This window comes from Ricinus communis, chromosome 2 (genome assembly GCF_019578655.1).
Source record: "Ricinus communis isolate WT05 ecotype wild-type chromosome 2, ASM1957865v1, whole genome shotgun sequence".
Classification (NCBI taxonomy): domain Eukaryota; kingdom Viridiplantae; phylum Streptophyta; class Magnoliopsida; order Malpighiales; family Euphorbiaceae; genus Ricinus; species Ricinus communis.
In genome coordinates this window covers 18,676,038-18,694,623 of record NC_063257.1, presented here as the reverse complement: position 1 = coordinate 18,694,623, position 18,586 = coordinate 18,676,038, and the positions used below count along the sequence as shown (strand labels likewise).

At 36.7% G+C, this 18,586-nt stretch overlaps 1 protein-coding gene and 1 non-coding gene across 2 annotated transcripts; one reads left to right on the top strand and one right to left on the bottom strand.

The window, feature by feature from the left end:
- Positions 1-4,115: 4,115 nt before the first annotated feature.
- Positions 4,116-5,542, bottom strand: LOC125369286. Its single transcript, XM_048371299.1, has 3 exons — positions 4,922-5,542; positions 4,497-4,736; positions 4,116-4,322 (listed from the first exon to the last, which is right to left on the bottom strand). The coding sequence occupies exons 1-3, from the start codon at positions 5,540-5,542 to the stop codon at positions 4,116-4,118; spliced, it is 1,068 nt and encodes a 355-aa protein (XP_048227256.1).
- Positions 5,543-6,162: 620 nt separating this feature from the next.
- LOC112534470 lies at positions 6,163-6,269 on the top strand. The gene has a single exon (XR_003078757.1). It is a non-coding gene; the product is annotated as a small nucleolar RNA R71 (small nucleolar RNA).
- The last annotated feature ends 12,317 nt before the right edge of the window (positions 6,270-18,586 follow it).

Sequence of the window (18,586 nt, the reverse complement as noted above, 5' to 3'; positions counted from 1 at the left end):
CCTGCCAATCGATGCACCTCCCAATCAGAAGTGTCTTGGTCCTTACCACTCGAAATCGATCAATATGCGCCTAGTTGGTGAAGATCAAGTAAGGATGCCTGCCAGCTACAGGTGTAGGGACAAGTCGAGCTCGGGTTCTCGGGTGATCGGTTGCCCGAGGTTGTCGTCTAGGAAGTAGTGTAGCAGTTGTCTGGCCTGAGGTCTGGTGACTAGAAGAACCATCCTCAACTCTAGCTCGCTTCCCAGCGGCTCTCTACTGATCGTCGACCATACTTTTCTGATAAAATGCAATGTTAGATAGCAACACAAGTAGCAGAACACTGTAATAGATCGACCATGTTCAATTTACACAAAATTCAACAGAAATTTGGCAGTATATCAAATTGGTTGTTAACCCAAGAAGCTAGGGGTAAGGTACCCTAACCGCCGAAATCTTGCAAGGCTGAAAATATAGGGTGCAAAGGGAGAACAAAAATAACAGATAATTACAGATACAATGCCCAATGGCATTTCAGTGCACAACATCAATTTTGCCCAATGGTAGCACATCCAAAATGGAATGAGGACAGAATAAATAAAAAGTAATATGAAAACAAAAATGAAAAATAAGGGCAAGAAGAACAAAATTAAATAACATAAATAAACAATGGAATATGCATTAAAGTCGGAAATGACATAAATGAGGTGAAAAGAAAAAAATGTGATTCGCGAGAAATGAAACTAGAACCAGAAAGCAATGATACGGAAATCAACAAAAGTATAACAAAAACTAAATGACAATCATGTATGAACGGAAAAACAAAACAAGCAAGATTAAGTGTAAAATAAAGATTACTTACTGCGATTGTCTCTGACGAAGTAGAATAGTAGAGAAAAAGTAAGGAAGGAGAGAAAAATCGGCCAAACCACTGAAATGATGAAAAACTTCGTTTTAAATAGGGTTCATGCACCGGCTGCGCAACGGACCGTGCATATGCGCACCGGCCGTGCAAATGCACACGGGTCGTGCAAATACGCACAGGACATGCAACAGGGTGTGCTAATACGCACGGGCCATGCATCTGGCCGTCCGTATATGCGCTATCAGTGCAGGATCCCGAATGCGCATATGGGCCCGAAATTGCCCGGAATGCTGGTCCAAATCACCTTTTACACATAAAAATATTTATATTTTTCCGACACTAAATATATTCAAAACTTTGAAACAGAGGAATAAAAACAAATTATGAACATACTCAAGCAAGTAAATCAAAATAAATAAAGTCCAAAGAAAATAACGAAATAACAAAAATTAAAAACAAAAACGTAAAAGCATCTCCAAAATCGAATATACAAAAATACTTATTTTTGCAGAGTCCTAAGCTTGACTCATCCGGATCAACCCTCTTGTGCATACAAAACTAGGTCAACTCGTTGCTCACCATCCAACGAGTTACCATGGTAAAGTTTTAATCGATGCCCATTCACTTTGAAATCTCCCTTCTCGGGATGATGCAACTCCACCACTCCATATGGAAAGACCTGTCTGACCTGAAATGGTCCAGACCACCGACTTCGCAGCTTTCCAGGAAACAGACGAAGGCAAGAGTTGTATAGCAACACTCGATCCCCGACTTGAAACTTCTTATGCCCACAAATCCTTTGATCATGCCATTTCTTCGTTCTTGCTTTGTAAGATAACGAGTTTTCGTACGCCTGCTGGCGCCACTCATCTAGCTCACTCAGCTGCCACTGTCGCTCCTTACCTGCAGAATCAATATCAAAGTTACAAGTCCTAAGGGCCCAAAGTGCCCTATGCTCTAACTCAACAGGTAAATGACATGACTTTCCATAAACAAGGCGATAGGGCGTAAAACCTATAGATGTCCTAAAAGCAGTCCTAAACGCCCATAATGCATCATCTAACTTAAGAGTCCAATCCTTCCTACTGGTACTAACGGTTCTCTCTAAAATACGTTTAAGACCCCTATTAGTTACCTTAACCTGCCCACTAGTCTAGGGGTGATAGGGAGTAGAGAACCGCTGAGTAACTCCGTACCACTTAAGTACCTTCTCTAATTGGGTGTTGCAGAAATGTGTTCCTCTATCACTAATAGGCGCCCTAGGTGTGCGAAACCTAGCAAACAATCGCTTAAGGAACCTGCAAACAGCCTTGGCATCATCAGTGGCCAAAGCCTGAGCTTCAGGCCACTTAGAGAAGTATTCAATAGCAACCAGAATGTACTTATTACCATATGAAGAGGGAAAGGGTCCCATGAAGTCGATGCCCCAAATATCAAAAATCTCAACGACTTGCACACTAGTTTAGGGCATCTCATCACGAGAAGAGATATTACTGCTTGTGACAAGCGTCACAAACTGAATAAATTTCGTGCATCTTGGAAGAGCGTAGGCCAATAGAATCCCCGCCTTTAGCACCTTCCTCGCTATATGGTTTGCTTGCTTGATGACCTCCGTTGGGTCCCTCATGGCGTTGCCTCAATATTTGGAGAGTCTCTTCGCCATAAACACAATGGCGAATCACACGATCTGCCTGCAGGACTCTAGCAGAAAGGGATCTTCCCAAATGTAGTACTTCAAATCGGCAAAGAATCTGTTCTTTTGCTGGTAAGTCATACCCTTTGGTAGAACCCTAGCAACCAAATAGTTAGCATAATCTGAAAACTAGAGAGTATCAGTGTATACCTGAGTGATATATAAATGCTTCTCTGGAAATCGATCGTCTATGGCCGTCTCATCAAGTGCATCCAAGTGAGGATTTTCCAATATGGATAAATAGTCCGCTACCAGATTCTCCACGCCCTTCTTATCCTTGATCCCGACATCAAATTCCTGCAACAAAAGAATCCACTGAATCAATCTCAGTTTTGCATTATTTTTCAGGAATAAGTACCTCAACGCCGAGTGGTGCGTGAAGACAATGGTTTTAGAGAGAACGAGGTATGATCTAAACTTGTCGAAGGCGTAAACAACAGCCAACAACTCCTTCTCTGTGGTGGTATAGTGTTCCTGGGCTCCTGTTAAAGTCTTGCTAGCATAGTAAATGGGTTGGAACTCTTTTTCAATCCTCTGTCCAAGCACAGCTCCAACTGCATAATCACTAGCATCACACATCAGTTCAAAAGGCAGCCCCCAATCAGGAGAAACCATGATCGGGGCTGTAGTCAGAAGTTTCTTAAGTAACTCAAAAGCAGCCAAGCATGCATCATCAAAAATAAAAGGTACATCCTTAACTAACAACTGAGTGAGAGGCCTAGCAATCTTAGAAGAATCTCTAATAAATCTCCTATAAAACCTTGCATGGCCCAAAAAACTCCTAATAGTCTTAATAGAACTTGGAGGAGGTAGCTTAGATATAACTTCTACCTTAGCTCTATCCACCTCCATCCCAGCTTGAGAGATCTTATGCCCTAAAACAATCCCCTCTCTCACCATGAAATGGCATTTTTTCCAATTCAATACCAAGTTAGCCTCAATACACCTAGCTAACATGCACTCAAGGTTTGCCAAACAAAGAGTGAAAGAATTACCAAAAACAGAGAAGTCATCCATAAATACCTCCATAGACTCCTCAATCATGTCCTCGAAGATAGCCATCATGCACCGCTGAAATGTAGCCGGTGCATTGCACAGTCCAAATGGCATCCGTCTATAAGCGAACGTCCCATAAGGGCAAGTGAAGGTAGTCTTCTCTTGGTCCTCAGGTGTAATAGGAATCTGGAAATAACTTGAAAAGCCATCAAGAAAACAATAAAACATATGACTTGCCAAACGTTCAATCATTTGATCAATGAAAGGAAGAGGGAAATGATCCTTCCGAGTTGCATTACTAAGCCGATGGTAATCAATGCAAACTTGGAAGCCTATTATTGTCCGAGTGGGGATCAACTCATCCTTCTCATTCCTTACCACTGTCATGCCTCCTTTCTTGGGTACAACCTGCACAGGACTCACCCACGAACTGTCAGAAATGGGATATATCAAACCTACATCAAAAAGTTTAATTACCTCCTTCTTTACCACTTCTTTCATGTTCGGATTAAGTCATCTCTGAGGTTGAACAACCGGCCTGAAACTGTCCTCCAATGAAATCTTATGAGAGTAGAAACTTGGATTTATGCCCGGGATATTACTATCTTGAAAGCAAAGGCCTTCTTGTACTTCCTTAGAACTTCCAATAGCATGGCTTGTTCTTCAGGAGTTAGATCGGCTGCTATGATTACTGGTAAGCGCTTCTCTTCATCCAGGAAGGCATAAACCAAGTGGCTCGGTAACTCTTTCAGTTCTAAGACTGGTTGGTCCTCGAATGAAGTCTTTACCTTCTGCACCCCAGACCTGTCAAGAAAAAGATAGGGATCAGTTGACAAGCTCGGCTTACAAGCCAATAAAACAGCGAGTTGCTCCAACACTTGCTCGTTGGACAACTCCTCCTCATCCTCAGCTAATGCTACCTGCAAAGGGTCAGAACATAAAATTTCTTGCAAATGGGACTCAACCACATCATCAATCACATCAATAGAATATACAATATTATCATAGTCCAGTGGCTGTCTCATGGAAGTGGCTAGGTCAAAGGTAATGGTCTCATCATCAACTATAAGCTTAAGTTTTCCATCGCTTACATCGATAACAACCCTCGATGTAGCTAGGAAAGGCCTACCCAGAATAAGAGGCACAGTGCTCTCACCCTCCATATCCATCACCACAAAATCCACAGGAAAGATAAATTTATCTACCTTTACAAGTACATCTTCAACAATACCTCTAGGAATTTTAACAGTCCTACTTGCCAATTGAACACTCATCCTAGTAGGCTTGGGTTCATGCAACCCTAATTTGGCAAAAAAACTAGTGGGTATCAAGTTAATACTAGCTCCTAAATCAGCCAATGCACCACTAATTGAAAAATCAACAATCATACAATGATAGTAAAACTCCCTGGATCTCGTCGCTTGAGTGGCAGTTTATTCTGGAGAATAGCTGAACACTTCTCATTAAGCACTACCTGACCAAGATCCTCCAACTTCCTCTTGTTGCTCAAAATCTCTTTTAACAACTTGGCGTACTTCGGCATCTGCAAAATTGCCTCAACAAAAGGTAAGCTAATTTTTAGCTGCTTAAATAAGTCAAGAAACTTACTATAGTGCTTGTCCACCTTATCCTGCCTCAACCTCATAGGATATGGAACTGGGGGCTGATGCTCCCACACAGGGCTCTTTTGCCTGTCTTCTTTCCTTCTCTTATTATCTACCACCTCAAGGTCTGGTCCTTCCTTAGTTGGCTCGTCCTGCATAATTATATTACCCTTATCAGCTAAAGGCGAAGAACCAGTCAATTTCTTACCTGATCGCAAGGTGATAGCCTTGCAATGCTCCCTCGGGTTTGACTCTGTAGTGTTGGGAAGTGATCCTGAAGGTCTTTCTGAAAGCATCTTAGAAATTTGGCCAATTTGAGTCTCCAAGTTCTGGATCGAGGCCTGTTGATTCCTAAGTGCACTATCAATCTGCTGGAATCTCGTATCCGTAGAGGTCACAAACTTCATCAGAAGCTCCTCTAAATTTGACTTCTTTCTGATGGAGGAGCTTGTGTAGGCCCAGCTGGTTGTTGCTGTGGCTGTTGATGGAGTCTTTGAAAACCTGGCGGACCCTGGGCATTATTGTTCCTCCAACTAAAGTTGGGATGATTGCGCCATCCAGGGTTGTATGTATTGCTGTAAGGGTTATTCTGCTGCCTTGGGGCATTCCCCATATAATCAACCTGCTCGACATCAGAAGACACAGCAGAATTAGATGGAAAAATAGTAGAGGATGAAGCAAACATACCTCCCACAGTACAGTTCGCACCGTAATACGGGCCACCACAAAACTCACAGCCAATGTTCGCTGCATGAACCAACATCTAAAGTTGGTCAATCTTCTTGGCTAGAACCTCCACCTGAGCTGCCAAGGCTGCTGTAGAGTCCACTTGGTTGACCACTCCCTGTCTTCCTGGTCGGCTCCTAGAGGATTGCCATTGATAGTTGTTCATGGCCACTTCCTCTATCAAGTTCTGAGCCTGCTCGGGCGTCTTACTGTTTAGCATCCTACCTGCTGCAGCATCCACCATCTGCCTTGTTGCAAGTTCAACCCGCTGTAGAAGGTCTGAACCTGCATCCACACTGGCAATCCGTGATGTGGGCAGCATCTCAAAAGATCTTTAAACCTCTCCCATGCATCGTACATGCTTTCATCATCAAACTGCATAAAAGAAGATATGTCATTTCTAAGTTTAGCAGTTTTAGCGGGAGGAAAATACTCATATAAAAATTTTTCGGCCAACGCCTTCTAAGTAGTAATCGTTTGCTGTGGAAGGGATTGCAACCATCTCTTAGCTCTGTCCCTCAAGGAAAATGGAAACAATCTCAGCCGAATGGCGTCGTCAGTTGTTCCATTTATCTTAAATGTGTCACAAATCTCTAAAAAATTAGAGATATGTGCATTAGGATCCTCGCTGGGCAATCCTCCAAACTGCACGCTCTGCTGGATCATCTGGATAACGTTGGCTTTTATTTCAAAATTTTTGGCCGCTACAGCAGGTCTGACTATACTAGTTTTCGTCCCATCCAAAGATGGTCGAGCAAACTCGTACAACTTCCTCTGATCGTCATCGGCCTGGGGGTTGAGGTTCTCCATCGCGTCAACTCCTTGAACCTGAACTGTAATTCCGTCTACCCCCTCTTATGGGGTTATTTTCTTATATGACAAATACACCCCTTTTACGGGATTATTCAATCATACTCACAAATATATCCCTCTTACGGGGTTATTTTCTAATATTCATAAAAATACCCTTCTTAAAGGGTTAATTTCTCATATTAATAAATACTCCTTTTACGATATTGTTTCCTCTTACTCACAAATACACTTACAGGGTGGTTTTCTTCTATTGATAAATATACCCCTCTTACGGAGTTGTTTTCTCATATTAAAATATATTCCCCTTATTACGGAATTATTTTCTCATAATAAAAAGTATACCCTCCTATGGGTTGTTTTCTCATATTCAAAACTATACACATCTTACGAGGTTATTTTCTTAAATTAACTATACCCAACTTGCAGGGTTGTTTTCTTATATTGTCAAACATACCCCTCTAACGGGGTTGTTTTCTCATGTTAAAAGTATACTCTTTTTATGAGGTTGTTTTCTCATACTCAGAAATATACCCCTCTTAGGGGATTCCTTTCTCATATTTCATAAATATACCCTGCTCACAGGGTTGTTTTCTCATATTCACAAATATACCCCTTTTATGGGGTTGTTTTCTTATATTGAAAAACATACCCCTGTTACGAGGTTGTTTTCTCATATTCACATATATATGCCTCTTACGAGATTATTATCTCATATTAGAAAGTATACCCCTTTTACATGGTTATCTTTGCATACTCACAAATATACCCCTCTTACAGGGTTGTTTCTCATAATCACTAATATACCCCTCTTACGAGGTTGATTTCTCATATTCACAAATATACCCCTTTTGCAATGTTGTTTTCTCATACTTACGGTGTTATTTTTTATATTGACAAATATACCCCACTTATGTGGTTGCTTTTTTATATTGATAAAGATACCTCTTACGGGGTTGTTTTCTCATATTAAAAAATATACCCCTTTTATGGGTTTGTTTTCTCCTACTCATAAATATACACATCTTGTGGGGTTATTTTCTCATATTTACAAATATAACCCTCTTACGGGATTCTTTTCTCATATTGATAAATATACAGCTCTTACGGGGTTATTTTCTCATATTGACAAATATATCGCTCTTCTAGGGTTATTTTCTTATATGATAAATACACCCCTCTTATGGGATTGATTTTTCATATGCATAAATATACCCTTTCTATGTTATTGTGTCCTCATACTCACAAATATACCCTACTTACAGGGTTGTTCTCTTATATTGATAAATATACCCCTCTTACGGGGTTGTTTTCTCATATTAAAAAATATACCCCTCTTATGGTATATTTATGAGTCTGGTATATTTATGTAAGTCTGGTATATTTATGAGTATGTGTAAACATCACCCTAAAAGGGATATATTTATGAATGTGAGGAATCAACCCCGTCAAAAGGGTATATTTGGGAATATGAGAAAATAACCCCGTAAGAGAGGTATATTTTCTAATATGAGAAAACAACCCCCTAAGAGGGATATTTTTGTGAATATTAAAAAACAACCATGTAAGAGGGGCATATTTGTAAGTATGATAGAACGATCCCGTAAAAAAGGTATATTTGTCAATATAAAATAAAAAACGTGCAAGAGTGGTATATTTATAACTATGAGAAATCAAACTCATAAGAGCGGTAATTTTATGAATATTACAACCCCAAAAGTGGGGTATATTTGTGAGTATGAGAAAACAACGCCGTAAAAGGGATATATTTTGAATATGAGAAATTAACCCCGTAAAAGGGGTATATTTGTGAATATAAGAAAACAACCCCGTAAAAGGGTATATTTGTTAATATGAGAAGACAACCCCGTAAGAAGGGTATACTTTTCAATATGATAACCCCGTAAGAGGGGTATACATTTCAATATGAGAAGACAACCTTATAAGAGGAGTATATTTATGAATATGAGAAAATATCCCTATAAGAGGGGTATATTTGTGAGTGAGAAAACAACTCCATAAAAAAGGGGTGTATTTTTTAATATGAGAAAACAACACTGTAAGAGGGGCATATTTGTCAATATGAGAAAATAATCCTATAAGTGAGGTATATTTGTGAATGAGAGGAAACAATTATATAGAAAGGATATATTTGTGAATTTGACAAAATCAACCCCGTAAGAGGTGTAAATTTATAAATATTAGATCACAACCCCGTAGGAGGGGTATATTTGTGAATAAGTGAAAACAACCCCGTAGGAGGGGTATATTTGTGAACATGAGAAAACAACCCCGTAAGAGGGGTATATTTGTGAGTATGATAGAACAACCCCATAAAAGAGGTATATTAGTAAATATAAGAAAACAACCGTATAAAAGGGGTGTATTTGTAAATATGAGAAATCAACCCCATAAGAGGGGTACTTTAGCAAATATTATAAAACAACCCAATAGTAGGGGATATATATGAGTATGATAGAAACTCGTAAAAGGGGTTTATTTATCAATATAAGAAAAGAGCATCGTAAGTTGGATATATTTGTGAGTTTGAGGAAACAACACTGTAAAAGGGATATATTTATGAATATGAGAAATCAATCCCGTTAGAGGGGTATAATTGTGAATGTGAGAAAACAACCCCGTAAGAGGGGTATATTTGTGAATACGAGAAAACAACCCCGTAAGAGGTGTATATTTGGGAATATGAGAAAATAAGACCATAGATGGGATATATTTTTTAATATGAGAAAATAATGCCGTAAGAGGGGTATATATGTCAATATAAGAAAATAACCCCTAAGTGGGATATACTTGTCAGTTAGAGGAAACAACGACGTAAAAGGGATATATTTGTGGATATAAGAAATTAATCACGTAAGAGGCATATATTTGTAAATATTAAAAAACAACCCCAGAAGAGGGGTATTTTTATGAATATGAGGAAACAACCCTCTAAGAGAAGTATATTTGTGAATATGAGAAAACAACCCCATAAGAGGGGAATATTTGCAAATATGAGAAAACAACCTCGTAAGATGGGTACATTTGTAAGTATGAGAAAACAACCCCATAAAAGGGGTATATCTTTTAATATGAGAAAAAAATACCGTAAGTTAGGTATGTTCGTCAATATAAGAAAACAACCCCGTAAGTCTGGTATATTTGTGAATATGTGTAAACAACACCGTAAAAATGATATATTTATGAATGTGAGAAATCAATCATGTAAAAGTGGTATATTTATGAATATTAGAAAACAACCCCGTAAGAAGGGTATACTTTTTAATATGAGAAAATAACCCTCTAAGAGGGGTTTTTTTTTTCAATATTAGAAAACAACAATATAAGAGGGGTATATTTATGGGGTATAATAGAACAACCACATAAAAGAGGAGTCAATATAAGAAAAAAACCGCGTAACAGCGTTATATTTGTAAATATGAGAAATTAACCCCGTAAGAGGGGTATTTTTGTGAATATTAAAAAACACCCTATAAGAGGGGTATATTTATGAGTATGATAGAACAACCCCATAAAAGGGATATATTTGTTAATATAAGAAAATAACCCCATAAGTGTGGTATATTTGTGAGTATTAGGAAACAACGTTGTAAATGGGATATATTTATGAATATGAGAAATCAACCCTGTAACAGGGGGTAATTTATGAATATGAGAAAACATCGTAAGAGGAGTATATTTGTGAATATGAGAAAACAATCCCGTAAGAGGGGTATATTTATGAATATGTGAAAACAACCCATAAGAGGGGTATATTTGTGAACATGAGAAAACAACCTCGTAAGAGGGTTACATTTGTAAGTATGAGAAAACAACCCCCTAAAAGGGGTATATTTTTTAATATAAGAAAACAACCCCTTAAGTGGGGTATGTTTATCAGTAAAAGAAAACAACCCTGTAAGTCAGGTATATTTGTGAGTATGTCTAAAGAACGCCATAAAAAGGATATATTTATGAATATTAAACATCAACCCGTAAAAGGGTTATGTTTGTGAATATGAGAAAACAACCCCACAAGAGGGGTATTTTTATGAATATTAGAAACATCCATGCAAGAGATGTATATTTGTGAGTATGATAGAACAACCCCGTAAAAGGAATATATTAGTTAATATAAGAAAAGAACCGTGCTAGAGTGGTATGTTTATAAATATGAGAAATCAACCCCGTAAGAGGGGTATTTTTGTGAATATTAGAAAATAACCCTGTAAGAAGGGTATATTTGTGAGTATTATAGAACAACCCCGTAAGTGGGGTATATTTGTGAGTATGAGGAAATAATGCCATAGAAGGGATATATTTATGAATATGAGAAATCAACCCCGTAACAGGGGTATATATGTGAATATAAGAAAACAACCCCGTCAGAGGGGCATATTTATGAGTATGAGGAAATAGCACCGTAAAAGGGGTATATTTATGAATATGAGAAATCAACCCCTTAAGAGGCGTATATTTGTAAATATTAGAAAATAACTCTGTAAAAGGGGCATATTTGTGAATATAAGAAAATAACCCTGTAAGAGAGGTGTATTTGTGAGTATGACAGAACAACCCGTAAAAGGGGTATATTTCAATAAATAAAAAAACCCCGTAAGAGAGGTATATTTGTGAATATGTGAAAATAACTCTGTAAGAGGGGCATATTTCTGAATATGAGAAAACAACCCCCTAAAAGGGGTATATTTTTTAATATGAAAAGTGTCATGATCCAATCTTTGGGCTTGTGGCGCTAGGGAGTGGGTAGGAGTAAGGCCTCCGAAACCCGTACCAAGCATGACTAATCACTAACTCAATCAAATTATAATTTTATCCATTATAACACTATTTTATTACTAATTTTCAACTACCCAAATACTACATATTTTAATCAGTCTGTCAACACAATTAGGTAATACCCTCTTAGTTGGTTTAACATGCCAAAACAAAGTAACAAGTTTTAGAATCTCTACTGCCAAGAATCCTTTTAATAATTTACCGAGGGCATTTCAGTAAATAATATGTTGATGTTTAATTGAGCCTTTTATAAAATATTTTCAATAAACAAATATTTATCTAAATGGTACTGGATTTAATTAAAAATAGTTAAGAAATTGATTAATTGAATTAATTAGGTGCTAGGATTAAGTTGATATTTATTTATGAGAAGGTGGCAAAAATCAAAGTTTGATTTAAAATGGGTTTAAGTGGAAAAATATCATTGTTGGTATTTTTATAATTAACTCTGTTGGTAGGGGTATTCTAGTAATTCTACAATTAAAGACAAGGCTAAATTAATAGTTATATATCTTAGTAATTCTAATATGGCTCAAAATAAGTAGCTAGGGGCTTAATTAAAATACTAAAGAAAAACTGGAAATAAGAATTTGCAAGGGGAAATAGTTAGTAACTAAAGAGTAGAGTGACTAAATGTTGTTATGGAAAAGAAAAGGAAAGAAAGAAGAAAGAAAAAGAGAGAAGAAGAAGGAGCAGGAGAGAGAGAGATCTGGGCCTTTAATGGCGGGTAGACGATGAGGGCTTATAGGAGGCGGTGCAATTTGACTAGAGGTGCGATGAGGCCGGCGAGCATGATAGCGAGGTGGTAGGCGAGAAGGCTGTTTAGATGGCAGCCACTTGTTAGCGTTGTTCTGGCTGACTCCGTCGACCAATGGCAACAGTTTTAGTCTTAAAATGACCGACGACTTGAGGGCTTTCTAATGGGAGCAGTAGCAACAAAAATGGTGGCTGCAGCTAGAAGTTGTGATGGAGAGAGAAAGTAGGGCTGCTTTGAATTTTTTAACTTTTCGGTCAATACTATTAAGTTTCTGATGATTAGAGGACATATTCGGGACATACACATCATAAGCTTTCCAATGACAATAATTTTGTAGCAATCAGACTTCGTTGGAAAATCGACGGTTGGGGACTGTCCGTGATTTTTTCGGATGATCGGGGCTGGATTGAAGAATCAGATGATAGGATTATCATCTGCGCGCTCGAGTCTGTAAGCGCGCTCGGATCGTCGATCGGACTCCGGCGGCAAGCGAGTCGACCAATTTATCAAGCGTCTCGGTAATTCTTTAGTATGTTGATTTTAGAAATTGTTAATAAAAAATTATATTGGTTATTTATTGGAGAAAAACAATTTAAGGTATATGTGTAAGTATCTTTGAAAATTAAAAATATGTGCTATCGAAATTGAGCAAATTGAGCAATATGGTAATTTTATATAAGACCTTTTATTTAGTTGTGTTAGAACTATTAATAATATGCAGCTAAATAATTAGAATAAATAAATTAGTAGACCTTAAATCGATAGCTATAAATTCTAGTAATTTATTTTGATATCTGCAATTAAGATTTTGGCTAAGTGATTAGCCTATAATTAAAATTGATTTTGTTATTGATAATTATTAGAAGTGTTTCTAGCAGGTTTTAGACCAGTTATATGGGGCCTAAACATCCGTATTTTATGGGAGGTTCTGCCAAATTTTTGATAGAATTTTCGAGTCGAAATTCTTAGACAGTCATTTCTATGAGTCTAGCATTAGGGTTATTTATTAAGTGTCTTATCTTTATTGATTGAATTGTTCCCATGAATAGATAATCCATCATTTCAGCCTGCTACACCTGAGGCTTAGGAGCAGAGCAAGGAGGTCATCAAAACTGTGAGTTAAAGTCATATATCTGCTATACATTGTGTCATGCCAAAATCTTATATAGCAATTTTGATTAATAATTACTACGTGTATTATTATCATCTTATATTTTGTTATGGTAGATTTTGCTAAAAAAATTTATAAGTTCTTATTCTATATTTAATTAATTGATTTATAGATTCAAATTATTTATTATTTATTATTTATCTAAGTTGCTTGCTATTTATATATCATTTTCCACATCATCGATATTATGATTATATATTGACTCGGGATGAGACGGCAGTAAAACATGCCACCTGATGGGTTGCATCAGGACCATGTGCGCACTGGTATAAATCTGAGTCAGGTAGTAAAAGAATAAATCTCAGTTAGGTAGTAAAAGAATATAAATTTGAGTCAGGTAGTAAAAGAATATAAATCCTAGTCGAGTTCGGCTCTCTGGCTATGAAGATTTTGATTGCCGGACCAAAGGTCCCTGATTGAGCGTTGCTCTCTAGGTGCTGGCTTTATTGGGAATCAAGTAACCAGACTGGATTTAAAGACCCTGATCGAGCTCCACTCTCTGGGCGCTAGTAGAGCCGAAAGGCTGTTAGTGTTTGGGTTAGGGTTTTGCTGAGATACTCGTCCCATAACGTTTAAATTGTATTTTACTGAATCATGGCATGATACGTGTTTTAATGCAATATAATAATTTATTCTGATTAAATAAATATTTTATTGAGATGGTTATATGTAATTTGTATTATATGACTTTAATTCACTCTCTAGACTGAGAGTCTCAAATTTTAATTATTTTTCAGGTGTTTGTTAGTTTTCACGCAGTTCTTCTCCTCTAACAGCCTGACTTCCTTCATCTTTGGGCTTAATGTAACTAATTTTTTTTTGTATGTTTGATTTTTAAAATTCTAGATTCTTCGCAGTAGTAATTTCGAAACTTATTATTTTATTTTGGCATGTTAAGCCAGGTATTGCCTAATTATGCTGACAGACTGAATTAAATATGTAATCTTTGGATGGTTGAAATTTGGTTATGAAATAGTGTTATAATGGATAGAATTATACTTTGATTGAGTTAATGAATGGTCAGCCTTGCTACAGGTTTCGCTGGCCTTATGCCTACTCATTCCCTCGCGCCGATCACTGGCCCACAGATCGGGTCGAGACAAAGTTGGTATCGGAGCATAGGTTTTAGATTTCCATCGACCTAGGTTAGCATTTTGAGTACTGCGGAGCTAGGATCAAGTTTGTCTCTGTTTGTTTTCATTAACTATATTTTCAACGTTTACTATTAGAAAGTCTATTATTTCTTTTTCTTGTGAGCTTATCTTTGATACTATATTGAGCATAAGCGCAGTTGTGATAACAAGGTCAGAGATTTGTGGTGAGTTCTCTACTCGGTGGTGGTGAACTTTCTTGTGTGAGATGTTAGAAAGCATAGTAGACTCATTGTCGTTTCTACAAGTGATAAGCACATACCAGCCTTAGATGCTTCGATTATTGTTTCGGTGGTGGGGAATACAGTTTAGGGATTGGTGCAGAGTGTAGTTGCGGTCATGCCATAACTTATCTCGTCATTATATCAGGTATCATCTTAATGAGTAAAGCCAACCTCAATACTTAGAATGTCAAGCAGAGGTTAGAGCATTTAAGGTTGAGCTTTATGGTTATAAGAAGAATAAGAATCGTGGTTGGTGTGTGTTTTTCGGGCACTCGAAATCCAGAGAAGCTTAAGCGAACACTACTTATTTTTATAAGTAGAACAAAAGTATTTTAAAATACAATATTGCGCCTAGTCCCACAAAGAAACTTATTATGGAATTTCATTATTAGGCAAGTCTAGTATACCGTAAGCACCATAACTCATTTTCAAGACATGCATCATATATCATACATTTTGTGTTAGCACATTTTGCCTCAGAATCCTGCATTGCAACCCTTTGGTCATAAGGGGTATCATCACCCTGGTGTGCGATATTGTAGAATTTTATAAAAAGAAAATAACCAGGGATTTTACGATTTTATAAAGGTGCTTTTCAAGGCAATAATAATTTTTATTAATTATGATTATAAGTAAATAAATAAGTAATTCTTTCAAAGTAAATTGTATGAGCTTGAGGTTCTCTGGATGACAAGCTTAGTTGCTATGAGAATGGATCTGTGACTCAACATGCTCCACTTTGAACTGTAGAGAAACAAAGGAGACTTTCTAGATTCCAGTCGAGATGGAGTTCTATTTCGGGATGATATGATTTCAATACCCACATGATCTTGTATCGGTTATCGCAACCAGATGCATGATATGATGTGGATGTTAGGGATATTCAGTACCTATAAGGGACACGTCATTAGGGAAGAAGTTGGCAAACATAAGTTGGCAGGACCATAGTTGGTTCAAATTATTTCAGAGTTGGGGTCGTGAATGGAAGAATAGTACAATCGTAATCTTTTAGAAGTTCCAACCATCTCCTCTCCCTCAGATTCAATTCTTTCTACTGGATAATATACTTCAAACTCTTATGGTCCGTATATACCTCGCACGTCTCCCCGCAGAGATAGTGCCTCTAGATATTAATGGCAAAGATTACCGCTGCCATCTCCAAATCATGAGTAGGTTAATTCTGTTCATGCCTCTTCAATTGCATGAATGCATAAGCCACTACCTTACCCAGAAATATACCCCTCTTACGGGGTTGTTTTATGATAATGGCAAATATACCCCACTTACAGGGTTGTTTTCTCATATTAAAAAATATACCCTTTTAAGCGGTTGTTCTCTTATAGTTATAAATGTACCACTCTTACGAGGTTGTTTTCTCATATTCACAAATATAACCCTCTTACGGGGTTATTTTCTCATATTCATAAATATACGCCTCTTACGGGCTTGTTTTCTTATGTTGCCAAATATACCCATTTTACACGGTTGTTCTATCATACTCATAAATATACTCCTCTTAGGGGTTGTTTTCTCATCTTCACAAATATACCCTTTTTATGGGGTTGTTCTATCATTACTCACAAATATGTCCCTCTTACGGGGATGTTTTCTGATATTCACAAATATACCCCTCTTACGCGGTTTTCTCATATTCAAAATTATACCCATATTACAGGGTTGTTTTCTCATATGAAAAGATGTACCCCTTCTATGCGGTTGTTTTCTCATACTTATAAATCACTTATGTGGTTGTTCTCTGATACTCACAAATATATCCCTCTTGTGGGGTTGTTTTCTAATATTGACAAATATATGCCTCTTACAAGGTTGTTTTCTCATATTAAAAAAATACCCATTTTTTAGCGGTTGTTTTCTCATACTGATAAATATACCACTCGTATGGGGTTATTTTCTCATATTCATAAATATACCCCTCTTACGGGGTTGATTTTCAAATTTATTAATATACCTATATACCTCTCTTACGGGGTTGATTCTGAAATTCATTAATATACCCCTTTTACGATGTTGTTTCCTCCCACTCACAAATATACCCCCCTTACGGGGTTGTTTTCTTATATTGGCAAATTTATCACTTTTATGGGGTTATTCTATCATACTTAGAAATATACCCCTTTTACGATGTTGTTTTCTAATAATGACAAATATACCCCTTTAACGAGGTTGTTTTGTCATATTAAAAAATCTACCATTAGTATGAGGTTGTTATCTCATATTCACAAATATACCCCTTTTACAGGGTTGATTTTCCATATTCGTAAATATATGCCCCTTTTACTGCGTTATTTCCTGATACTCACAAATATATCCAATATACAGGGTTATTTTCTTGTATTGACAAATATAGCCCTCTTACAAGATTATTTTCTTATATTAAAAAGATACAACTTTTATGGGGTTGTTTTCTCATGCTCACAAATATACCCTTCTTATTGGGTTATTTTCTCATATTCACAAATATATCCCTCTTATGGAGTTGTTTTCTGATATTCACAAATACTCCTCATACGGGTATGTCTTCTAATATTCACAAATATACTCCTCTTACGTGGTTTTCTCATATTCACAAATATATCCATCTTACGGGGTTGTTCTATCATATGAAAAGATGTACTCCTTCTACGCGGTTATTTTCTCATAATCATAAATATACCCCATTTACGTGGTTGTTTTCTTCTATTCACAAATAAACCCCTCTTACGGAATTTTTTTCTTGTATTGACAAATATATCCCTCTTACGGGGTTATTCTTTGATAGTCACAAATATAACCCTCTTACGGGGTTGTTTTCTAATATTGACAAATATAGCACTCTTATAGGGTTATTATCTCATATTAAAAATTATATATCTTTTACGCGGTTATTTTCTCATACTGACAAATATACCGCTCTTACAAGGTTGGTTTCTCATATTCACAAATATACCCCTCTTAAGGGGTTTATTACTCAAATTCATTAATATACCCCTTTTACGACGTTGTTTTCTCGCACTCACAAATATACCATACTTACGGGTTTTTTTTTTCTTATATTGACAAATTAACCGCTTCTATGGGGTTGTTCTATCATACTTAGAAATATACCCCTCTTATGGTATTTTTTTAATAATGACAAATATACCCCTCTTACGAGGTTGTTTTCTCATATTAAAAAATCTACCCCTATTATGTAGTTGTTATCTCATATTCATAAATATACCCCTTTTACAGGGTTGATTTTCTATATTCATAAATTTATACCCCTTTTACTGGGTTATTTCCTCATACTAACAAATGTATCCAATATATGGGGTTATTTTCTTATATTAACAAATATAGTCCTCTTACGAGGTTATTTTCTCATGTTGAAAAATATACAACTTTTGTGGGGTTGTTTTCTCATACTCACAAATATACCCCTCTTACGGGGTTGTTTTCTCATATTCACAAATATATCCCTCTTACGGGGTTGTTTTCTCATATTCACAAATATACCCCTTTTACAGGTCTGTTTTCTAATATGTACAAATACACCCCTCTTACGCGGTTTTCTCATATTCACAAATATACCCATCTTATGGGGTCGTTTTATCATATGAAAAGATGTACCTCATTTACGCGATTGTTTTCTCATACTCATAAACATACCCCACTTACGTGGTTGTTTTCTCATATTCACAAATAAACCCTTCTTATAGGGTTGTTTTGTTATATTGGCAAATATATCCCTCTTACGAGATTGTTCTCTAATACTCACAAATATACCTCTCTTAAAGTGTTATTTTCTAATATTGACAAACATACCCCTCTGATAG